Below are 18,867 nucleotides of genomic sequence, written 5' to 3' on the forward strand. Positions count from 1 at the left end.
AGAAAATCCCGGCACTCGCTGTTATCTGCTTGGTGAAAGTGTGTTTATTAACACAAAGTGATATACAACATATGATGCGTTTCGGCTCTGGCCGAAAGGCGTCATATGTTGTATATCACCTTGTGTTAATAAACACACTTTCACCAAGCAGATAACAGCGAGTAGCAGGATTTTCTTCCAATCTATTGACTCAAATAGGACTGTGCTGCAGTTTCCTGCACATCCAGGTGGTACTGTGCAGAGAAAAAACAGTGAAGAGGTCTCAGCACTGCACCAGCATCTCTTCTATTCTCATAAATTGCTAGAGGCTCAGAGATCAGACCCCTTACCCATCCCTACTGGTGAATCCTAGTGATGTGCCATACGTTTCTAAGATAGGTAAACCCCTATAAATCAGAAAATCTTACCTTAGTTAGATTAGATTCTGGGCACAGGGGTGAAGGACACTCACAATGAGCAGTACCTTCAACCACTACACAGGTTGCCCCAAATTGGCATTGAATATCTCTGCAAGATTTAGGAGCTGATGGATCTGAACAAAAAAAGGATAGAAAATGAATGTATAATTATTATTATTTAAAGAAGTGAAACTCAACGTTGGATATGACATTCTATCGTACAGTATTTAAGAGTGCAACATGCATAGGTTGATATATTATCTATTAGTCAATGCAACGGGCAAGCCTGGCTCATGATATGGTTCACACAGTACTAGAGGTAAACTAAATCCAGAATTACTAGCATTATGCCAACTGACTTGTTGGATCTTTATATGCCAGTAACGTAAAGGAGGACTGAGTTGCTATCTGGGCAGAGGTGAGAGTCTGTACATGATATTCAAAGCATTAGTCCACTTCAAATCTATAATTACTATTGTGGTGGGAAGCGGCATATTGTATGGCACATGGTCCTCCCTGACCAACAAGGCCCAGACCTATGGCAGCAGTTTAAGGGGAGATGTCTGCACTGTTGCTCAAAGGAAAAGGGGGGAATCTGAGCCGTGCAGCAGATTAAAAGCCAGTAGAGGGTGCTCAATAACTGTAGGACGACTCCCAGCTGTCTCGGCAGCTGACACTCCCTGCCACTCTATAATTGTGCTGCCGTGCCTACCTCTTGGAGAGCGCCCTATTACTACCAACCTCCAACCATAACTGGTGCCGCCAGAGGAGAAGAGGGAGGAGGCTGTGGCTGCACCCGCCTGAAGTCACCTTGGTCCTGTCTGAACACAGCTATGGTAAGGTGGACACCCTCCCCCCACCTGTCTAGGGCCGCAGAACACCTTAATACACCCCTGCTCCATAACCCTGGACATGTTTATATCATACTTTATTTTCATTAATACAGGAGATAATTACTATAGATCGCCACCATGATAAAAGTCAATTACAATATTGATAAATACTACAATATTTTATTCATGGAAAATAGTAACCTGCCCATAATAAAACTCCCGTGAATTGTATTCCTTTAAAGATGAGAGAATCTTCCCTGTAGATATCGACATAAAACAGATAGGGTAATGAGCTGCTAACGTGGGCCGATCAATTGTAAAATGTTGTCAGCTTTCATTTTGTTGTGTTTCCAAGCTCACTCAAATCTGTTTTCATTCTGTTATAGTCACTGAAGAAGGTAAATTATTATTGATTGTGCCAGCACTCGATACAAAGTCCTGAGAAAAAGGTTTCTGCGTCCGATTCACCCGTCCGTGCAGCAATATGGCCTATGCACAACATGGTAAGTAGAATATGTCTACATAATTGCCAGTATTATCATGCATGATGCCAATAGTCATCTCTCAACTATGCTTGCATGATGCCAATGATCATCTCTTAATACATGAATGATGCCAATGGTCATCTCTTAAAGGGGTACTCCAGTGGAAAACTTTTTTTTTTTTTTTAAATCAACTGGTGCCAGAAAGTTAAACAGATTTGTAAATTACTTCTATTAAAAATTCTTAATCCCCCCAGTACTTCTTAGCAGCTGTATACTACAGAGGACATTATTTTCTTTTGGGAATTCTTTTTTGTTACAACCCCATTGCTCTCTGCTGACACCTCTGTCCATTTTAGGAACTGTCCAGAGTAGCATATATTTGCTATGGGGATTTGCTCCTGCTCTGAACAGTTCCTGACATGGACAAAGGTGTCAGCAGAGCACTGTGGTCATGACAGAAAATAAATCCAAAAAAAAAAGAATTTCCTCTGTAGTATACAGACGCTAATAAGTACTGGAAGGATAAAGATTTTTTTAATAGAAGTAATTTACAAATATGCTTAACTTTCTGGCATCAGTTGATTTAAAAAAATAAATAAATAAATTTCCACTGGAGTACCCCCTTTAATACATGCATTATGTCAATAGTCATCTCTTAATACATGCATTATGCCAATAGTCATCTCTTAATACATGCATTATGCCAATAGACATCTCTTAATACATGCATTATGCCAATGGTCATCTCTTAATACATGCATTATGCCAATGGTCATCTCTCAACAATACTTGTATGATGTCAATAGTAATCTCTCAACAATACATATTATATAACCATCGCTGTCCAAAAAACAGCTACAAAAACGACCTTACCTTTCTTGCAGCCGTTGAGGCCAGGTTTGCCTCCATCTGGGCACAGACTGCACTTCAAGCCGGAGATTCCTGTCTTACATGAGCAAAGACCTGTCATCTGCTCACAGTCATCGCGTACAGCTCCAACTGGATCGCAATGACATGCTGGAAAATGTAAGGACACCAAGCTGATGACTATGTCACTCAAGAAGCTAAACATTCTGTAAGGATATGTTCACACACGGTGGTTACGCTATGAATCTTTTTCTGTGGGTTTTAATGCGCAAAACACACAGTTTTACAGTACCAGCAATGTGGATGAGATTCATAAAAACGTCATGCACACTGAATAAAAATAAATAAAATTGCTATATCTTTTCCCGTTTCAGACTGGGATAAATCTTTTTACTTCTATGCCACAAGATGTCAGTTGCTGGCAAATGTCAAGAAACTAACTCTAAGATACTCTCGAGGTGGTACAGAGTTCCTGCGGGGTTACATAAATTTTATCCTCAGGTTTCTCCATTATGTTGGAGATGTGGTCTAGAGGTAGGCACGATGACCCAAATATGGTGGTCCTGTCCGTTAATACATTCGTTTTGGAGCAAGTTTATAGATATTACTCATAAGGCTTCCAATTAGAACATGCACCTGCCAGTTTACTCTTGTCTATCTTGCCGTCGAGTGAAAGGTCATAGGCAAGTTCCCTATATCGCTTTTTTCTTCAAGCCACTGGGATGGTTATACCCCGTCTATGGAAAACGGATCGCTCTCCATCCATCACAGAATGGCTCACGGAAATTGGACACCTCCATCTTATGGAACGAACTCCAAACGATAGCTACGAATCGTTCGGCAAAGCATGATAGACTGTGGCTACCATGGGTCATTTTACACATTCTGATTTATACTACATAGTTCTTTTTGGAGACATAGGGGGAGATTTATCAAAACCTGTGCAGAGGAAGAGTGGTGCAGTTGCCCATAGCAACCAATCAGATCGCTTCTTTCATTTTCCACAGGCCTCTAAAGAGGCCTGTGGAAAATGAAAGAAGCGATCTGATTGGTTGCTATGGGCAACTGCACCACTCTTTCTCTGCACAGGTTTTGATAAATCTCCCTCATAGGGGGACATGTATGAAAGATTTTACCCCTGTTTTGTGTGTATTTCTTTGTGCAAAATTTTGCGCAACCACTTTTTTTTGCCCATTTTTTTGCGCAAGTTTTGGTAGAGCATGTCCTCCAGATGTGGCCAAATCAGGGTACCTTGGAGTGACATCTATAGTACACATGGATTTATTAACTGCGTACTTTTTTTTTACACCAAAAATTTTGCCGCAAGAGCAGTTTTTTTTGCGCAAATATAAGCCATCTTGGACTTAACATAGCAAGATGCTCTAAATCACTGATTCTATTTTCCAAAGAGTGAATTGAGGAGATTACTATATTTACCCGCAATTTATGAAGCTCATTGTGCTTGATTGATAAATTTTGCGCTTCTGCGCATAACTTAGAATTCGGGAAAAGGGGCAAACTGCTTCTACCATACACAAATAATGATACATGTCCCCCATAGTTCTTACTCTTACATCATACTTATTGTCTGATCTTTTATTGTCACACCCCCAACCATAGACTTGTATTGAGGGGGCGGGGTGTGACGTCATGAGGGGTGTGTCTATGATGTCACGAGTTCCCGGCACCGGCTCCAGCGTTCGGAACAGTACCCCTTTAATTGGAAGGCCAAAATCTGTAATTGTATTTATTGTTATATAAACAGTTGTCGTAGATTTGCTGTAGATATGTTGCCTATCCACAGCTTGACCCACATCTGTGGATTTCTTCAAGTACAATATTATATGCTATAAGGGTAGGGTCACACACACTGTACTTTGCTGCATATTTGCTGCTGCGTATTTTCCTGCCTGTTCAAGTCAATGGGTAGCAATATCAGCTGCTATTTTGCTACCTGTTGACTTTAATGGGTAGGAAAATACGCAGCGGCAAATATGAAGCCAAATATGGTACTTGTGACCCTATCCTAAAGCGTAAAAAACTGTTGTTTGGCCTTTTTTTTGCAACAGAGAAAAATGCCACAAAAAACAGCCCCCTTATTTACACTCCCAATATGCAGTTTTTGTGGCATTTTTTTCCCAAAAAGAGTGTATTGATGTATGTGTTTTCTTTTGCTGTTTTATCCCCTGCAACTTTTTTTTATTATTACAAATCGTGATTTTTTTCATCATGTGGTTTAAGGATTTCTTTTAAAGAATTGGTGTTTGGGGGGTGGAAAAGGAGAATGCCAGAAAAAAATGACAATATTAAATATACAGTGTGTTTGTTCTGTCGTCCATCAAAAAGCAGCTGACAGTGCAATAGCAAAACTAACCAACACTGGATTTACTGCAGTTTTTAAACAATGTGCGCACTGTGGTTGTTTTTTTTTCTTAGACTTCAATGGAACATTATTAAAATAAAAAACTTAAGCATTTTTATATCTTTTTTTACTGCAGTATTTTTGTTTTCATATTCTAATGTATGCAGTTTTTAGACCTATTAGTCCATTATAGATAAGTTTTTTGAATATTTTATTGGAGAGGCAAAGCAAGTTCATCTAATCTGTATGCTTTGCTGCATATGGCGTCCATTCATGAAGCGCAAAGATAATCTTTTCCTATCTGTCATCTCCATGAAGCCTATATCAATGCAGCGTATGTAGCTCCGTACATAGATCAACCGGACTCTTATCTGTCTGCATTGCCCCGGGTTCCTCGCAGTGGACATCTTAGCATTATAATTTCCATAACCAGGTGTAACAAACCATAGGGGAACATCTCAATTTTCTTAGCTTTTTCGAGTAATAGAAAGGACTTGGTGAAATTGTATAAACTGATTTCCGATCTAGAAGTCATTTAGTTGCCAGGGTTTACAAAGACAAAGTGAAGAACCTTCAGGCTATTGGATGCAATGTAGCTTTACTGTAATACCTGCTGCTTGCTCGATAAGTAATAATGGCTATACCAGCCATTAGACTGGCAGTGGTAAAATACCTTGTAGAATATAATGAGATGTATGTTATTTAGATAAGCCGTACAGTGGTCACCGCCATGCTATCTCCTTGCCTGCAGGTCTTGTGATTCCCTCTACCTGGCTCATTACACCTGTCATGTTGCCAAACTGACAGCCTCATGGCTTCTACTACATGTGACCCACAAAGCTGTCCTGGATAATACAGCGAGGTGACTGTGCCTATTGCACTGCATTGTTCAGACAAGGGGCTCTGTCCTGACACGGCATAATGCGGATGTACTGGGGTCCCCTTATGGTATTGACGGTGCTTGAGTTGGTGAACACCCCCCTGCAGTCATCCATCACGCCTAAGCCGACTCTTTATTGTGTAATTTAGGATCATGCCTTCAGCTTTATACGCTTGAATCAATCCTTGCCTCAGGCGCTCACAATCCGGTGGGAATGGCAGGTTCTGGAAATCTATTCCAAAAATGTTTTGCTGTGTCCAAAAATTGCTGTTACTGTGAAAGTTTACTGCTATGTATTTTGCCTGTGGAATTTCTAATTAACTGTATAATAGCCGATCGCTGTGCCGCTTTATTATCAAAAAGGAAAAGTTCTACTCATCTCATATCTGCATATGTTATAAACACCTGAACGCGGAAGAAAGGTCACATCCTTCATAGAAATGCGTGTCGAGCTCCGCTTTGCTCAGCCTGTTAGCGAATTCTTTACTTAGCACAGCTAATATAATGTCAGTGCCAGAAATTGTGTAGATGCAGGAATGAGAAAGAATGCTTTGTGATAACTGAGGTGTACAGAGCTATGGTAGGGCCCAACAGAGGTCTATGGGTGCTATATCATAGGTTGTATGGAGATATTATACAGCCAGGACCATGAAGTCTTATCCTAATAAAAAGTCCAGGCAGAGGTGGGATCCAGCTGGTTATTAAAATGACAGCCGGTTCACCAAAATGGTAAGAAGCAGTGATCCTACACTAGAATTGTGAATAAGAAGTGTCCAGTCTAATCTAATTCAGGGAGGGGAGACAACATCATAATAATGTTACTACATTTTCCCCTCCTCTTCAAAACTTTTACTGTCCAATCAGCTGTAAGGGAAGAACCTGACGAAGAGGGGTGCCGCTTCGAAACCCGTTGTTTTACACCTGAAACTAATACTTTAAACTCCACACCGCATCTGTGTCTACCTTGGGCGTGCACCAACCCAGCCATCAAGTCGGATTTCCACCGGACATCTGGCTAGCCCTGCTGGGCAACCCAGACTCCACATCTGCACATCGCTTCCAGACCGCTTGCTAAGCGGGACCATCGGCCTGCTGCCTCCCGATATACTCATTCAAAGCGCGCATCAGTGTTGCGCCTGCTCGCACAACAGAAAAAGGTGAGCATACTTTGATTTCTCTTAAAATCACCTAATATCGATATACTACACAATTGGAGCGCCATCTCTGCTTTTTTTCTCCCTGCTCTCTCTATCCCTGAGTCCTGGCACAGCAATAGGTAGTGCAGAAGTAGTAGTTGCTGTCAAGCCACTACCCCTTACATTGACCTCAGGGATATATAAGGGTATTCTGTATGTTGCAAGTGCATACAATGGAATGCAAAGTTGGCCCGGGTATAGACTTTGCACCGATTCTAGATGCTTATGCTACAGACTGCTGCTAGTTATTGTCTCCTCTCTCTGTGCTTGAAGCAGGATAGTAACTATGGTATATATATGTACAGTGACCCCCCCCCCCCCCCCCCGACCTATGATGGCCCAGACATACAATCATTTCAACATACGATGGCCTCTCAGAGGCCATTGCATGTTGAAAACATTGCATGTTGTAGGCAGCATCAACATACGATGCTTTTGTATGTCGGGGCCATCACATAAACGGCTATCCAGCAGCGCAGAGTGCTTCAGCTGCCTCCGGATAGCCGTTTACGGTGCCCCGTGTGGTCCACTGACGATCACTTACCTGTCATCGGGGCTCCAGCGCGTCCTCTTCGGGATCCCCTGCATTGTCGGCGCTCTCCTCCAACGTCATCACGTCGCTGCGCACGCCGTCCCGTCATCCAATAAGAGCGTAACGCATAACGACGTGATGGCGGCGACGGAGAGCGAAGATGCCGGGGAAGCAGAGGCCCTGCCGCAGCGTCAGGGACGCCCCGGTGACGCGGCGACAGCGAAGGAAGGCGACATCCAGGGCAGCGGTGACGAGCGGTGATGGTCCGGAGCGGCGGGGACTGGTGAATACAACTTCCTATACCAGTGGTCTTCAACCTGCGGACCTCCAGATGTTGCAAAACTACAACTCCCAGCATGCCCGGACAGCCGTTGGCTGTCCGGGCATGCTGGGTGTTGTAGTTTTGCAACATCTGGAGGTCTGCAGGTTGTAGACCACTGTCCTATACTTTACATTGCACGGATCCCTCAACATACGATAGTTTCAACAAACGATGGTCCATTTGGAATGGATTACCATCGTATGTTGAGGGACCACTGTAGTTCCCCAGCTACCATGTCAGTAGTTGCATGGGAGTGATTCTATGTATGTGTAGAATAAGCAGCCTACCTTTCCTATAATGCACTGTTATCATTAGCAGCTTAGGAGCCTTAGCTGAAATACTCTGCGTTAAAATTTTAACAATCTTTTCTGAAAAATAGTATGAAATCTAATCATATTGCATCACATACGCATTTCTGATATATTCATGCTGTGATATCCATTCAAATAAACCAATAACTTCTTTACAGTTTTAGAGTATAACATCTCGAGTTCATTGAGTGTCCATTTCAGCCACTCTATTCAGTATTCAGTCAGTACATAGTTATTTTATTTCATTTGGAGACACTCACGTGTGCAGCCGCTTTTCTTATCGGTGACAATCCCTCGGAAATTCCAGAAGCCAGGCTCGCAGCGGTCACACTTCAGTCCACCTACGCCAGGTTTACAGGAGCACTGGCCGGTGGTAGGATCACAAGTGCCCCCATAGGAGCCGTGCACGTTACACTGGCAGCTGCCTGGGAAAAGCAGAATGAATCTGTGTCAATGACCTGTAAGGCGCTCATGTCGTTTTAATTATCCATTTCACTGCCAAGCTAAAAATCCAGCTGGCAGCCAAAGGTAAGAGGACACAAAGTTATGCTCTATGTAGTGAGACATTAAATCTTATAAGTAGTTCCATATGGCATCCTCTGCAGCGTGTGTGTCATTGTGTGTGACTGTGCGAGGGACGGTGACAGAAGGTCACGAGTCGTTCCCCCCCCCCCACAGCGAGGAGCTTCCTATAACACCACATCAGGGATACACTGGTACTGTGTTATTTAACCTTGTCCTTTCACAGCCAGAGATTTATTGCTACAATCCAATCCTCTTTTTATTATCATTGGGAACTATAACTTATTGTGACTGTTTACACTACACCCAATTGTGTTAAATACCAGGCAAGTCACCAGAGGCGAAGACATCAACTTCTGACAATAATAGACTGTAATTCCACCTCCTGTTTCTATTTAGTTATTCTGGTTATTTATCACAGTAAGCGACTAAGTCAATGAGCAAATATTTCCCTAGGACCAGTCAACCTGCCAGCTAAGACGTAAAATGTCACCAACGCGCAAAATGATGACTTATTCGCAAACGCTACCCGTGATTCATAGCAGGCTCGATGGCCTTGCCACAAGAAAAGGGTTAATCAGTCGAAGGCGAGGCTGACGACACAGTGAGCAATATGTCACCGTGTATTTTTCTACATTTAGATCGCTACTATTAATAATCATGCACAGCAACATAGCAGGTGACAACATGGGCCTAGAACAGCTGGCACGAGATGCAGCCATTTCCATCTGTAGAGGTGTGGAGAAAGAGAGAAAAAAAAAACAGCATGATGAATTTCTAGGATTCGCTGTGACTTTGGGATGAGTAAATTAATCTTCAGCCGGCTGCTGGAAACGTGTTAAAAAGCAAGTCACAGCCAGCAAGTCATTTCTCCGTCTTCAAGGAAGACGGAGAAGTGGGTGGATTAAGCTTGCCATAATGCCCTCTCTATGAATGCAGAGCTAGCAGCTGTCTAAAGTCCGACTAACAGGTGCTAGGTACATTGGTTGACATTTACAGAATGCTGCTGAGGGTGAGAGTTGTGAGGAACAGAAGACTTTATTACAATATATTGTGATTCTTCTTCTTACAGGAACATGCCCCTAAAGCTAATGTGAACGGGCACCTTCATCTGTGATGTGGTCCTGCATTCAGCAGAGTGAGAGGAGAACATTGGTTTATTTATAGGGATAATGAAGATAAAGGAGATCTAGGGATCTGTCTGATCTAGGGTTCTAGATACAATTACACAAAGTAGTTGGGTAGCACCAATATGAATCCTGCACTAACCACTCAGTAAATGACTTCAGGCCCCAAACATGGACCAACCGGGCAGTACTGCAGGGATAGCATGGGGCGCTCAGAGCGCCCCATGCTATCCCTGCAGTCCTGCCTGGTTAGTCCACGTTTGGAGCCTGGAGTCATTTACTGAGCATTGAGTGCAGGATTCATATTGGTGCTACGCACCACTTTGTGTAATTGTATCTATGGCCCTCCTTTTATCCTAGCACCTCTGCTGACGATAAGTTAGTGATTCAAATCTCAATCCCGTACTCCATGTTTACTGAGTGCTGACCGTACAGAGATTTAGCAGTGCCTCCTAGTTACCACTTTGTTACATATGATCTAGGGTTCTGCTTTACTGGGTCCTCACATCTGACAACACCTGTGGCACAGAGGGCATTAAGTAGAACCTGTTAAAAATCTTTCCCTAACTTATAAAATATATAAACATTTTGTATTTATTTATTGGTTTGTCCTCTTCATGTTACAAATAAGGGCAGGGAAGTGGGTGACCTACATTAGGTCACGGCCTGGCTCCTCTTGCCGAATTTCCCCATAGCAATCATAAGGTCTGCTTCTATTGCACCCACTATATCAGATTTCTTACAGGGTGGTAGGTGCCAAACCTTATTTTTTTAAATTAGGGATCAAGGTGTTATTTAGCAACCAGTTGATCTCTGATGAGTGAATGATGGCTGATAGAAAAGTAACTGTCTAGGACTGAGCTTAACTCTTGTAGGCCAATATCAAAACATCAGTTTGGCATTCTTTTCATAGAAACTTCATGTTTTTTAGTTGCATAGCTCATAAGGTGAAAAAAAAATGAAGAGTCCATCAAGTTCAATTAAAAATACATTAAAAAGCCATTACAGACCTGGACAAAAAGAAAGATGAAAATCAGACCATGATTAAGGGCTAGTGCAGCAAGAAACGCGTTGACCTATCTACACCATTTTATTTTACCTTTTTTTTTTTTTGCACACATCTGTTATGGCTTTTTAATGTATTCTCAATAAACTTGGAGCTTTTATGAAAAAAGTGTCAGATCAGTGTTTTCATATTGGCTACAGAGGATCTGAAGTCCCATGTACCATGGCAGGTGAGCTGAATGCTTCCATTATAACTTATTTAGGCTTTATTGACATCTAGTTCACATCTTTTTGCTTGTGTTCACTGTATAAGACAGAAAAAAGCTACCAATTTATGGATTAAGCAGAGGCTGTGATGGATACCATACAGTGGAAACCATATCATCCTTTACTTCACATTAGTAATTATAGAATCCATTCAGTGCTTACACTGTATGATGGTATCTGTTTAATGGATGTGTCATGAAAAGCTGAAAAGGCTGTGATGGATATCATACAGGGACATCTGTCACACAATTTTTTATTTTTTTTTATAGAATCTCAATTATATACTTTTTTTTTTTTTTGCAGCATTCTGATGTTTACCAGCTCCATAGAAGCCTAAAGGACATTCTTTTTGGCCTCCATTGGGCTAATATAACACTAGACATGTTAATTTCACACTACATTCAGAGGCTGTTTGCTATTCAACGGGTCTGACACTGCCATCCTGGTTTCCATGTAGCAGAAGCCATAATGGTGATGTGATCAGAGCTTTTCCAGCAAACATGCTAAACATAGATGAAAAACATTATATGACAGGACCTGATAGTTGTGCAACTTCTAACCAAGACAGAACTTCTGAGCTTGGGTTGAGCACCTAGTACAAGAAGTTATATCCCTGTTCTGTCCCTGAATCTATGTAATATTTATGACATCTTTAAAATAGTCTAAATCTAATTATTCCACTGAGTCCAACATATTCTTGTATCTGATGTGGAAAGAAAACAAGATGAGGCACTGGAACTGCAGTTACTCGAAGTTTATTCCATCAGGTCTTGGTTACAACTGTGGTCGACGGGCCGTTTCTCGCTCACATGCGCTTAATCATGGCCATGATTAAGAGCATGTGAGCGAGAAACGGCCCGTCGGACACCAAGACCTGATGGAATAAACTTCCAGTAACTGCAGTTCCAGTGCCTCCTCTTGTTTTCTTTCCACATCGGATTACCTCTCTTGATTATCCGAGGATAGAGCACGGACAACAGGTTACTACTACCAGTGTTCAGGTGTTGACCCGATTCACACTACGTTCTCCAGCTATAAAAAAAGGTAAGCGGTTGTGCCGTACTTACTATTTTCTTCTATATGGACATATTCTTGTATCTGCTTTACCATGTAAACTATTTTCATAGACCACAGAAGTGACATATTCCATGTTGGTTCCTGCACTAGAATCACTATATGCTCCAGAAGAAAAACAGACAAGGGGCACTCACTTGTAAAATCCAAGACTTTGTTTTTTATTCAATAGCAGTACATGACAGCCAAATGAAGAGCTGGAACAGGATTATGATCGTTTCGCATACAATACTTCTAAGAACTGTAGAAGTATTATATGTAAAACAATCGTAACCCTGTTTCTGCTCTACATTTGGGTGTCATGTACTCCAACTGATTAAGTGAGTGCCAGTCATCTGTTTTTCTTCTGGAGCTTATGCATCTGTATCTATTGGAAGCCAAGCACAATGGATATCCACAGTGGTGAATGGTGAGAGGTACTCATGTTGCTGTTGCTATATTATAAAGGACGTGTACTCACAGTTGAGAGGTACTCATGTTGCTGTTACTATATTATAAAGGACGTGTGTTGCCAACAGGTGTGAACTGTATTTTGACATCACTAGAATCATTATCACTAGCAAAAGTCCAACTTCTACGAGTTGACATGAGCGCATCCACTACAAAGAGCTGTTGTATCTCTTTTTGAATGTCGCTTTTTAAAATAATAAGAACAAAAACAAGTTCATCTTACTTGGGCATCCAGCCAGGCCGACTCCAAGGGCAGCGGTGACATTGTCGGGACAGCAGCCATACACGGTGTGACTGCAGTGTGGGACCACAGGAGGAGCGCTGGTGGAGGCAGCTGTCAAAAAAAAAAGCAATGGGATAAGGGCAATGAGGTTGAAAACACCACAGGAGTTATATTTCCTTGCAATAATCCGCTCTCAAGGCTCATTTCACTCACGGCGGCAGATCTATGTGACAGAACTCAGAATGCTTGGGATAACACATGGCGATGTGAAAGGAAAATACACAAAGCGCATTTTCACATTAAAATGATGAAGCTGCAGCAATTTCACTAAATCAGAATGCCCTGCGAGAGATTGAGGTGATTGTGTGTTACACGGAGAGAAGAAAATATACTTCATTATAGAAGGAGACATCCAAATCAAATGTGCAATGTAAGTGGAGAATTATAGATCGGTCCTTCAGTAAATATAGATCTATTTAGGATTCATTAGAACGTAGGCTTTGATTCCTGTCAAATAGGGGGTGGGCGTAATTCTATTAAAGCACCCTTGTCACTCAGGCCTCGTGAATCAGCCGTTTGGTGGGCGGGACCAATATACATTAGAATGGAAGCCTATCACTTATCGAAGAACTTTAACAATATTCATTAGCTCTTCGTCAATAATCACGACATGGATGTTGCATTGATAGGAGATAGTCTTACAAATGTGGCCCAACAACATGGCAGCTTTCACTCAGGCTGTCCTACAGGATACCTTCGGAAATATACCGCATGATAGAATATGAACCGTGGCCATTAAGATATAAATTATGGATTGCTGCGATTCTGTATGCGCTGCGAGAGGAGCGTTACCAGAAGGATGTAACAATAATGAGGCATATCATTGTCTTTAATCATCTGAATTGTCTTTATGTATTCAGGAGAGGGAGATGGTGGGATTCTGATTTACATAACAGCCTGGCAAAAGGCTCAAACTGTACTGGAAGTACTGAAGTAACACAATATATCTTTGCAACAGTTGACATACATAGGACACATCATTTGATTTTAGAGGGAACTTGTCATTTTGAAAATGCTGTCCGGTCTGCAGGTATTATGTTGTACAACAGAAGAAACTAAGAAGATTAATACAGTGACCCCCCCCTCTCGGTGGCCTCTTACGATGCTTTTGTATGTCGGGGCCATCGCATAAACGGCTATCCGGCAGCGCAGACTACTTCAGCTGCCACCGGATAGCCGTTTCCTGTGCCCCGTGTGGTCCGATGACGATCACTTAGCTGTCCTTGGGGCTCCGGCGCTTCCTCTTCGGGATCCCCTGCATCGTCGGCGCTCTCCATCGTCGTCATCACATCGCTGCGCACACCGTCCCGTCATCCAATAGGAGCGGCGTGCGTAACGACATGATGGCGGCGACGGAGAGAGAAGATGCCAGGGAAGCAGAGGCCTTGCCGGAGTGTCGGTGACACCCTGGGGACGCGGTGACAGCAATGGAGGGCGACATCCCGGGCAGCGGTGACGGTCCGGAGCAGCGGGGACAGGTGAGTACAACTTCCTATACCAGTGGTCTTCAACCTGCGGACCACCAGATGTTGCAAAACTACAACTACCAGCATGCTGGGAGTTATAGTTTTGCAACATCTGGAGGTCCGCAGGTTGCAGATCACTGTCCTATACTTTACATTGCACGGATCCCTCAACATACGATGGTTTCAACAAACGATGGTTCATTTGGAACGGATTACCATCGTATGTTGAGGGACCACTGTATATGGTTTTGGGGGAAAGTTTCAGAATAAGGCTGGGTTCACGTTTTTCCCCATACGTGACCTCATACGGCTGGGGGGGAGCTAAAAACTTGCGCTACCATATCCCTGCCGTATGCGGCCGGTATGTAATTCATTTCAACCATGGTTTAAGGTCCGGTAGAAAACCGCATACGGGGAAAAATGAGCCGACCGGTTCACTCCGGTCGGCTTATTGAAATGAATTACATACCGGCCGCATACGGCAGGGATACGGGAGCGCAAGTTTTACCTCCCCCCAGCCGTATGCGGTCACGTATGGGGAAAAACGTGATGTGAACCCAGCCTAACTTGTTATTTATTTGGGTAAATATTTGCTCAGTATGGGAAAAGCAGTCAAGTAGGGTGGTCCTACTCAGTCTCATCTCTCTTTATACATAAGTAGGATCGCTCACTTGAATACTTTATATGAATAAACGACCTGTTATTCTGGAACTTTCCTCATAAAGCTTTATATCAATCTGCTCTGCTCTTCCTACTCTATAACACATATATTAAATGCAGCATTTTTATTTTAACCGGCTAGTTGATATGTCTGGCATTCTATAGAGCAACAGAAGGGACAGTGGGTGAAACGTATCCAGCTTGTTGCATCTGGCATTTAGGGACACTAAATCGCCAGACATATCAGTGGACCCCGCCTATAAAATCCTGTGCGCTAAATACATCAGCAGCCTTACAATGTCTTTGCTTGGGTGAGAGCTGGCATCTAGTCTGCATAACTGGCAGAAAGTAACCTAGAAAGGATACATCATTGCAAACCCTCAGCTTTTTATTAAAGGGGTACTCCGCTGGTTAGCGTTTGGAACAAACTGTTCTGAACACTGGAGCCGGGAGCTTGTGACGTCATAGCCCCGCCCACTCATGATGTCACGCCCTGCCCCCTCAATGCAAGTCTATGGGAGGGGGCGTGACATTCGGCACGCCCCCTCCCATAGACTTGCATTGAGGGGGCGGGGCGTGACATCATGAGGGGGCAGGGTTATGACGTCACAAGCTCCCAACACCGGCTCCAGTGTGTTCAGAACAGTTTGTTCTAAACGCTGATCAGCGGAGTAGACCTTTAAGGGTCCATGCACACAACGGAAACTCCGCTGGAACTTATTCTTTCAGCAGACTCCCATTGTCTTCCATGAGATTCTGTTGGGTGCAATGGGCCCTTACTCTTGAATGTAATATGCCACCAAAGCACAAAGCATGTTAGCAAAGTTGTATAACTTTTTATTATACATCAATTAAAGAGGTATTCCAGCAACTTGCATTTATGGGATATCCATAGGATACTCTGGGACCCCCCCCCCCCCCATACACACACACCTATTGTGAAAAATAGGGTCCCCTCACACTTTATTGTGTCAGGTACAGTGGACAAAAAGAGGGGGAAAATTGTGCATGACTGTTGTCCTCTTAAAGGACATGTCCGGTGCTCACTTTTCTTATTGTATCCGTACCGGGCTGCAAAAAAAAAAAAGAAAATAAGCTTTCTCTTGCCTGCCTACGCTCCCCCGATGCTCCGGTACAGGTGTTCGGTCCCCAGGCTGTATTCTTCTTACTTCCTGTTAGCCCGGCACGTCACACGGAGCTTCAGCCTATCACTGGCCGAGGCGGGACATCGCTGCGGACGGTAATAGGTTGAAGCTCCGTGTGACGTGCCGGGCTAACAGGAAGTAAGAAGAATACAGCCCGGGGACCGAACACCTGTACCGGAGCACCGGGGGAGCCTAGGCAGGTAAGAGAAACTTTGTTTTCTTTTATTTTTCAGCCTGGAACGGATAAAATAAGAAAAGTGAGCACCGGACATCTCCTTTAACTAGTTTTTAGTGCGAATATTCGCAATTTGAATATTTATTGTGAATTTTGCATATTTGCGAATATGGCGAATATAGCGCTATATATTTGTAATTACGAACATTTACTTTTTTTTTTTTTACATAGAACTCATCACAGTGATGCTTCCAGCTCGTGGTCTAAAGAGGGCTCCTATACTATTTACTGTATTAGACTGGAGAGCGAATATGAGAATATGCAAATATTTGCGAATATCCTCATATTCGCGAATATCGTCACTAAGATTAGATAGGTAGATAGATAGTGACGAGATTCGCAAATATGACATGACAATATTCAAAATGAAAAATGTCAGAGACCCATTATCACTTCTGTATAGACCAAGAATTAGGAGATAGATAGGTAGATAGTTATCCGCATGCGCATTCACGCAAAGTGAAAGTAACCGCCAATATGTCGAAAATGCGAATTCCGTGAATATAGGATGAATATTCGCCCATATATTCGCTAAATATCGCAAATTCGACTATGGCATATGCCGCTCATCACTACTTAGCAGGTATACAAACAGGCAAGCCGGTCTCTCTATAGGTGGCGGTCTCAGGGCTGGGATTTAGCTACAAGTTGTTCATCATGTACTACAATTAATGTTTTATTCACAATGGAGTATATATACAGTCTACAATGATTCTTCATCATCTTTATTTTTTTAAGCATCTTTTTAACTGCTATTGGCAGACTGTCACTTTGGGAATTACCAGTGAAGTGTGCGGCTGTTTATTACAGCACAGTGCCCAGGAAGATTGATGCCGCCTTTATAGCATGTCCCCCAGCCCCATAGTTGGAGTGAGATCAGAGTGACTGTCAGTATCCCCAGCCAAATGATATAGCTATGGGTTATACAGATATGAAAAATACTCTGCATGGAAGTCCAAACAATTGCCATCATATATGTAAAGTACAATTCCTATAATTCAGCATCAAATGTATTGGATCATTGGGCAGCCAATGCAAATTATACAAAGCCTAGCGCTACATTTACAAGTACTGTGCACATTTCCAGATAGATAGATGGAGCAGATTTTGGATTTCTCAGATTTGGCACAATTTGTACTGTTTTCCGTCTTTTGCATAATAACTCTCACGGTGACATAAAACGGCATAGAAAACATGTAAATTAATAGCGATTCCACTTTGCTGAAATTATAGCATCCTATTCACGCTACAAAGACAAGACAATAGCTGGTGGGAAAATGACATCTGGGTGGTGAGATTATTACTAATGGTTGACAGGAATTCCACATTATTAGGTATTGTTTTACTTACTGTATGCTAAGTGATATTATCATATCATTTATACTATTACATGTGCTGTAATTGGTGAGATCCTAATGAACCTGCAGTAAGTAGGAATATTACGTATTGTATAATGAGCGGAAATATTAGATATATTGGAGTATTTAAAGGGGTACTCCGGTGGAAGACATTTTTTTTATTTTTATTTAACTGGTGCCAGAAAGTAAAACAGATTTGTAAATTACTTCTATTAAAATATTTTAATCCTTCCAGTACTTATAAGCTGCTGAATACAACAGAGGAAATTATTTTCTTTTTGGAACAGAGAGCTCTTTGCTGACATCATGACCACAGTACTCTCTGCTGACACCTCTGTCCATTTTAAGAACTGGCTAGAGTAGGAGAAAATCCCCATAGAAAACATATACTGCTCTGGACAGTTCCTTAAATGGACAGAGATGTCAGTAGAGAGCACTGTGTTCCAAAAAGAAAATAATTTCCTCTATAGTATTCAGCAGCTAATAAGTACTGGAAGTATTGAGATTTTTTAATAGAAGTAATATACACATCTGTTTAACTTTCTGGCACCAATTGATTAAAAAAATAAAAAGTTTTCCACTGGAGTACCCCTTTAAGTGAAATAATACAAAGGCTGTGTTCACGTAAAATTTTTGTACAGGGATCAGAAGCCACAAGTAATCTGCATCTAGTTTTGTTTGATGCGATATTTTCTACGGTATTTACTAAGGTTTCCCTACATTTTCCACTTTTCCCTACATTTTGCTTTTTTTCTTACACCTGCTCTGATCTGTCGGGTTTTTGTGAAAATGTCAGGAGCACGCCCATTTTCGATGACATGCCCCCTTTTCCTGATGGTCACACCCCCTTTCAGGTTATCTTGGTAAAATAGAGAGTTATTTGTTTTTTTTTCAATTCTGGCGCAGAAAGAAATTCTGGCGCAATGCGCAAGACTCTGGCACACAACCCAACAGAACATGTCGGGTTTGCAATAGTGAATGTGGGCCACTGTATTTGTAGTTGGTGGAACTATCACTCATAGTAAGTTTATCCTTTTTACAATAAGGTTGGTCAGATTATTATTACTTGTAATTAAAGGGGTTGTCTAG

General features: G+C 42.2%; 1 protein-coding gene and 1 long non-coding RNA gene across 14 annotated transcripts in view; one reads left to right on the top strand and one right to left on the bottom strand.

The window, feature by feature from the left end:
* Window positions 1–1,702, top strand: part of LOC130293433 (uncharacterized) — a 182,000-nt gene extending 180,298 nt beyond the window's left edge. The window contains exon 4 of the long non-coding RNA XR_008848207.1: window positions 1,618–1,702. This is a non-coding gene — a long non-coding RNA (uncharacterized LOC130293433). The remainder of the gene's footprint in view (window positions 1–1,617) is intronic.
* Window positions 1–18,867, bottom strand: part of AGRN (agrin) — a 537,034-nt gene that overhangs the window by 75,636 nt on the left and 442,531 nt on the right. For all 13 annotated transcript variants that reach the window (XM_056542092.1, XM_056542091.1, XM_056542088.1 and 10 more), the window contains 4 exons: window positions 12,855–12,965; window positions 8,447–8,611; window positions 2,590–2,733; window positions 408–532 (listed from right to left, as the gene is read on the bottom strand). In XM_056542092.1, coding sequence (XP_056398067.1) covers window positions 408–532; window positions 2,590–2,733; window positions 8,447–8,611; window positions 12,855–12,965 — 545 coding nt within the window. The remainder of the gene's footprint in view (window positions 1–407; window positions 533–2,589; window positions 2,734–8,446; window positions 8,612–12,854; window positions 12,966–18,867) is intronic.

This window comes from Hyla sarda, chromosome 10 (genome assembly GCF_029499605.1).
Source record: "Hyla sarda isolate aHylSar1 chromosome 10, aHylSar1.hap1, whole genome shotgun sequence".
NCBI lineage: Eukaryota > Metazoa > Chordata > Amphibia > Anura > Hylidae > Hyla > Hyla sarda.